This window comes from Colobus angolensis, unplaced genomic scaffold (assembly GCF_000951035.1).
Source record: "Colobus angolensis palliatus isolate OR3802 unplaced genomic scaffold, Cang.pa_1.0 Scaffold278, whole genome shotgun sequence".
In the NCBI taxonomy this organism is placed as follows: Eukaryota; Metazoa; Chordata; class Mammalia; order Primates; family Cercopithecidae; genus Colobus; species Colobus angolensis.
The window spans coordinates 355,861-362,367 of record NW_012116021.1 but is presented as its reverse complement, the minus strand read 5'-3'; the positions used below and the strand labels follow the sequence as shown (position 1 = coordinate 362,367).

Sequence of the window (6,507 nt, the reverse complement as noted above, 5' to 3'; positions counted from 1 at the left end):
ACATACCATACCAATTACAATACAGTGTGGGAAAGACAGTGGAGGGAAGCATGGGATGCCCTTCCTCTGTGTTGGTAATTGGGCCACAGCTGGGAAGGAGGTGAGCCAATCTCTTCTTTGAGTACCAACTCAGGGACATCCATGTTTCCACTGCAGAAGGACAAGCCAGCAGAAGGCTAGAAGCCACAAACCGAGTCCTGGCAGGATCAGTGCCACCCACTTTAACCCCAAAGCAGGGCTATCTTCTGCAACCGGAAAGAGTGGCATCTGACTCATGGACTGAATGCACCTTGCCCTCCATGGTAAACTCTGAACACAGAACAGCCAAAGTTCCCCTCTGCCCTGCGTCTGCACCCGTGCTGCAGCGTTCCAGAGCACTCCTCAACATCAATCAGTTCAGGTAAAAGCAGGAGGGAAGCACTCTACCTCTCCTGGAGAACCTCCCCAGGTTTCCAAAGGGTTTCCAACGGGCATTCAATCTTTGCTAAATGAAAGACTGCCACCAAGTGCCTCTTTGAAAAGCCCTGCCCAGGAACCCCATTTGTAAAAGGCAAAATACAAAGACACCAAGAATTCCTCAATACCCTAAGATTAACTGGGGATCAGTAAAGACTAGAAGATGAAGAGGCGCCAAGGCCAGCCATGTACTCATTTCTGCTCATCAAGCCTTAGCCTGGGTTTATCGCTAGGTGATGGGTCTGAACTCTAGGTGCGGCCCTGGGCTGGAGGTCATCCAGGAGACAAAGAGCCCCTTTCCCAGAGAAGCCGAGTGCCCAAGGCACTGGGCTGGCGCCGTCAGAAGACTGCCGAGCGGAAGCCCTGCCCACCAAGGTGGCGGAGACAGGCAGGCCTGGGGAGCCGCTGGGGCGGAGGGACGGCTCTTGGAAACTGAATCTATACTTTAATTAAAATTTATGCAGTTTTCCAGGAGCGTCCTGTACCTCATTTCGGCCCTCACGTTTCAGCCAAGCCCTCTCCACAGCTACAGCCAGAAAGGGTGGGCCACTGAGCAGCCCGAGCCCAGATCTTACGCCCACCAAGTGAAGAAGGAAATGCTTGCTACTACCCAGCTTCCGGCCGGCCCCTTCCACTTCCGGCCTTACCCGGCTACTTCCGCTGCTGTTTCGTAGCAGACTGCTGAAGGCTGGTTTGCGTCGACATGGCGGTTTCCCTGAGTGTCTCGCTGGGGGGGCGCGTTTGCGCTGCTGTCGCTCGCTGTGGGTTCGCGACCCGGGGGGTGGCGGGCCCAGGCCCTATCGGCCGGGAGCCAGACCCCGATTCCGACTGGGAGCCGGAGGAACGGGAGCTGCAGGAGGTGGAGAGGTACCGGCTTCTCCTTGGGCCCTCAGCTTGAAGCTGGGCCTCGCGCTCCGGCGCCCCAGGCCGCGCCCCCTTGGCGCCGGGTGTCCTGCCGCTGCTTGCGCAGCGGCCCTTGTTTCCTCTTACCCGTTGTTAGTCGCGCAGCGTGAGGTGTTCAGCTCCCCAGGGACCACTGGTCCCTTCATTAGTGACGTATTTCATCATCAGTTTAGAGAGTTCGGCATGCTTACAGGCAGTTATTGTTCTAGGTGTTAGCTTTCTGGGTGTACAGAGCAGCTCTAAGCCGGCAACACGGCCCGGTTGCCCTTACGATCAAAGAGAAGAGGGCTGGGCGCTCCATGATTTAGCCTGAGGCTCTTCAAACATCCATTCTGCTTCCACGCATGGCTTCTGCCATTGGTTCTCTTCCCCCAGCACCCTGAAAGGACAGAAAAAAGCAATCCGATTCCAGAAAATTCGGAGGCAAATGGAGGCTCCTGGTGCCCCGCCCAGAACCCTGACTCGGGAAGCCATGGAGCAGATCCGGTAAGACTCAGGGTACCTTGTTTGTATCTGCTGTGACAAGAAATGAAGGATACTGGAGCCCAGAGCACGGGTTTGGCTTTTTTGATACTGCTTTTATATTTTCATTTACTTTTTGTCATTGAAATTTATTATCATAAAAGTAGAGTAATATAACGAACTTCCCTAAACCTGTCGTCATCTAGATTTAATAGTGTATTGTTTTGTTTTTTAAAGACATATGGTTTCCGCCGTGGCCTGGAACTCCTGACCTGAAGTGATTCGCCCGCCTCGGCCTCCCAGAGTGCTGGGATTACAGGCATGAGCCACTGCGCCCCGCCTGGTTTTAGTAGTTTTTAACGTTATGACGTGGTTGTTTCATTTTTGCTGAAGATTTTAAATAGTAAATTGCAGACATCACAACATTTAACCCCTGCATGTAGATCATGACTTTACCAACCTAAGGTACAGCAATGCTGGTGCTTCCATAGTTAGGTGCATTTTTCTGAAGAGAGGATCTATAATTTAGGAAAGCTTAAAAGAGATTTTAAGTTTTTTTGTTTTGAGTAGGTAAAGTGTTACATATGGCTCAACATCCTAACAGTATAACATGGTATACGCATTGAGAATTATTTTTCCCACCCACTCTCCTGTGGGTACTTTTTTTTTTTTTGGTAGATGGGGGTCTCACTCTGTCGCCAAGGCTGGAGTACAATGGTGTGATCACAGGTCACTGCAGCCTCTACCTCCTGGGCCCAAGCAATCCTCCCACTTCAGCCTCCCAAGTAGCTGGGACTACAGGTGCATGCCACCATGCCTAGTTAATTTTGTTTATTTTTTGTAGAGACCGTCTCATCATGTTGCCCATGCTAGTCTACAATTCCAGAGCTCAAGCGATCGTCCCACCTCAGCCTTCTAAAGTGTTGGGATTACAGGCATGAGCCACTGTTTGCAGCTGTACTATTTTTAATAGTTTTTCTCTACCAAAAACCAGGCTCCATGCCCTGAGCGAGCCACTGCGCCTGGCCCTCAATTCTTTTTTTATAGATGGTGGTGTTAAATATTTTTTTGAGGCAGTATATGACAGTGGTTTTTAATTTTTATTTAAACAATTTTTTCTCCTGTCTATTTATTTATTTGACAGAGATGGAGGTCTCACCATGATGACCAGGCTGGTCTCAAACTTCTGGCCTCAACTGATCTTCCCATCTCAGCCTCCGAAAGTGCTGGGATTGGAGGCGTGAGCCACCACGCCTGGCCAGAATGCATTATTTAACCTGTCTTTTCTTATGGGCATTTAGTTGGGTTGTTTCCATTTCTGTTGCTCACTAATAGTGCTCCAGTGAATAACTATGTATATGTATCATTCTACATACCTGCCAGGAGTATTTGTTATATACATTCCCAGAAGTAAGGTTGCCAGGTCAAAAGACAAATGCGTTTGCATTTTGATAAATATTGCTAAGTAGCCCTACTTAGCACATTAGTACATAATACTGATACATAATACATACTTAGTACATAAATAGTACTTATGTACTATTTTTCATTTCCATCAGAATGACTCTGGAATTGAAATTTAAAATAAAGGGGATTCTGTAGAGCTGGTCAAGATTTTGTGAGCCTGTAGCACCTTCTGGGTCCTCAGTCAGGTCTAATTTCCTCTTTTTTTGTTTGTTTGTTTTTTGTTTGAGACAGTCTCACTCTGTTTCCCAGGCCAGAGTGCAGTAGCGAAATCTCAGCTCACTGCAGCCTCTGCCTCTGGGTTCAAGAGATTCTTGGGCCTCAGCCTCCAGAGTAGCTGGGATTACAGGTGTGCACCACCACACCTGGCTAATTTTTGTATTTTTAGTAGAGACAGAGTTTCACCATGTTGGCCAGGCTGGTCTCAAACTCCTGACCTCAGGTGATCCACCCACCTCAGCCTCCCAAAGTGCTGGGATTACAAGCGTGAGCCACCGCGCCCGGCCCAAGCCTATTTTCATGGCTACCCACATTTGGGGCTTGCCAAAGATGGGCTTGGCAGCTTTCCCTACTTGGGCATGGGCCCAGGAGGTCAAGAACCCAGCAGGAGGGGCTCCAAACCTTAGTCAGTCTTCCTTTCCCTACTGAACATTCCCACAGCTCTCCTCTAACTCACTTGAGCTTGCTTTCCACAGGAAAGAAAAAACTGAGTCATCCCACGTGGCAATGCTGGACCAGGAACGATATGAGGATTCTCACCTGGGAAAATACCGGCGGATCTACCCTGGGCCTGACACAGAGAAGTATGCCCGCTTCTTCAAGCACAGTGGCTCCCTCTTCCAGGAGACTGCTGCTTCCAAGGCCAGAGAGGAGTGTGCCAGGTACTTTGACCGATATTCTCCTCTGCACACCTAGGTGGGGACAAGTCCTGAAGCTGCATTGCTTCCCAGCAGGGGAAGAGGAAGTCAGACACTTGAGCAGAGGAATGGAGCTATAAATCATATCAGACTCTTAGTGACTCTTTTCAGTTTAGTAGGTTTCCTGTCTTCCCCCGTCATTGCTCTCCCATCAGTCCTAAGAACAGATTATAGGCCGGGCACGGTGGCTCAAGCCTGTAATCCCAGCACTTTGGGAGGCCGAGACGGGCGGATCACGAGGTCAGGAGATCGAGACCATCCTGGCTAACACGGTGAAACCCTGTCTCTACTAAAAATACAAAAAACTAGCCGGGCGAGGTGGCGGGCGCCTGTAGTCCCAGCTACTCCGGAGGCTGAGGCAGGAGAATGGCGTAAACCCGGGAGGCGGAGCTTGCAGTGAGCTGAGATCCGGCCACCGCACTCCAGCCCGGGTGACAGAGCAAGACTCCGCCTCAAAAAAAAAAGAACAGATTATAATTTCCTACTCTTTCCCCATCCCCATTTTTCCTCACCCCTCTTCTCCCCAACACCATTTCTCTAGTGTCTGAAGCTGCTGTGTCTTGTCAGGCAGCAACTGGAGGAGATCCGCCTTAAGCAGGAACAGCAGGAGACCTTGGGCAGTAAGAGGCAAAAGGCCAAGGACCAGAACCAGGGTGAATCAGCTGGGGAGAAAAGCCAACCCAGGGCAGGGCTCCGGAGCCATTCCACCTGCTTGGCTTACAGGAACCACAACTGGGAGAAAGAGGTGCTGGGGGTTTTGTGGCTATCTTTCTGCGGGAAAATGGGTTGGGACAACTAGAGACGGGAATGAATCTCTGCTGTCCTCTCCCCCCATGCACAAGAGAGAGAGGAGTTCCTAATCAGTACATTGAATCTGATCCTTTGGAAGATGAAGTGAGAGAATGGACAGCAAAAGGAACTATCCTGGGTCAGGGAAGGGATGAGGGTAGAGTGGGCAGGAGGCCTGCAGCCATCCTGGGTGATGGTTTGGGACTCATCCTTGGAGATCCTGCATGTATCTCACACGTACCTTGTAGCTGCTGCTGGGACAGCTGGATACCATGAGGCCTCAACAAATTGTGGAAGAGGAGGAGCTGGAGCGGATGAAGGCCCTGCTACAAAGGGAGACTCTCATCCGAAGCCTGGGTATTGTAGAGCAGCTCACCCGTCTGCAGCACCCTGGCCCCCAGGGCCAGAAAAAACTTCGTGAGAGTCGGGTGAGGGTCCCTGTGAAGCCTTCCAGAGGAAAAGGGAACAAGGGCTGTCATCCCAACACATGGTGGTGGTCTCAACAAAGGAGGCTTGTGTGATGGTATCTGTCAGCGGAGCCTGGGAAAGCAGAGTGCACCAGCTGGACCTTGGGAGAGGGTCTGTTGATTCCTTTTACGTCTGTTCCTAAGCTCCTTTGTTTTAGATATGACATCCAGCAAAGTGCAGCTCCAAACTTTCTCATTTACAGGAAACCTGCTCTCTATATTCCTGTCCCCAAATAACCCCACACTCATGACTGACAAATAACAAGGCCACCACCCTCAGTGGCTTCTGTATAATTTTCTCCCTAGCACTGTCAGTGCCCTGGCTCTAATGGGAGATAAGTAAACAGATTTGGGCCAAAAAAAGAGCTGCCGCTTTCACTATTCCCTGGGCCAGTAGCAAATCTGTTGGGTCTACTGTTTTTGTTGAACCTCAAAGGAGTATCTGGTTAAATAGTGGCCATGGCCTAGAAGAGATTTTTTTTTCAGTTACCTCCTTCGTCCAATGCTCCATCCAAACTCACATAAAAATGTGGTAAGGGGCTGCTCTTCTCCTCTAGCCTAGATTTCGTTAGGACAGGCTGGGCAGTCAAGAACTGAAACCTGTGAGTCTGGTTCTATTTGTGCTCCTAAGAGGGGCTGCCACAGAGCAGGGCCCTCCTCATTTGCTGCATCCAGTTCTGCCCCATAAATCGATCCCCAGGATCTTAGGGGCACTGCCAAGCATGAATGCTGCAATCCCACATGTTCTCCGGTGCCATCTGCAGCCCAAGAACTTCACCTGGACAGGAGAGCCGGCAGCCATCAACTCCTGTTCATTGTCAATGAAGAAGGCTGGGAGGTGCTATTTTTCCAGTGCCAGAATCAGGCTGACTAGCCGTAAGTATGCAAAACTATCTTTGGTCATTTTGACCTGTGTAAATCCCACTAGCAAGCATAGAGCTTGGATGCCCCCAAAATATAAGGCACTTCCACTGGTGTAAGAATGGGGAAGTTAGGGTACCCATTTATTTACCCCTTTCTTTTTTGTTTTGTTTTGTTTTTTTTTTTTT

General features: G+C 50.0%; 1 protein-coding gene across 3 annotated transcripts in view; it reads left to right on the top strand.

Annotated features, from left to right (window-relative positions):
• The first annotated feature begins 1,109 nt into the window (after positions 1–1,109).
• The window catches only part of NGRN (neugrin, neurite outgrowth associated), a 13,416-nt gene continuing 8,018 nt past the window's right edge, over positions 1,110–6,507 (top strand). Inside the window, exons 1-2 of one of the 3 annotated variants that reach the window (XM_011948290.1) lie at positions 1,110–1,323; positions 1,735–1,845. In XM_011948290.1, coding sequence (XP_011803680.1) covers positions 1,160–1,323; positions 1,735–1,845 — 275 coding nt within the window. In that variant the 5' untranslated portion in view covers positions 1,110–1,159. The remainder of the gene's footprint in view (positions 1,324–1,734; positions 1,846–6,507) is intronic. The other 2 variants (XM_011948291.1, XM_011948292.1) reach the window with 2 other exon arrangements.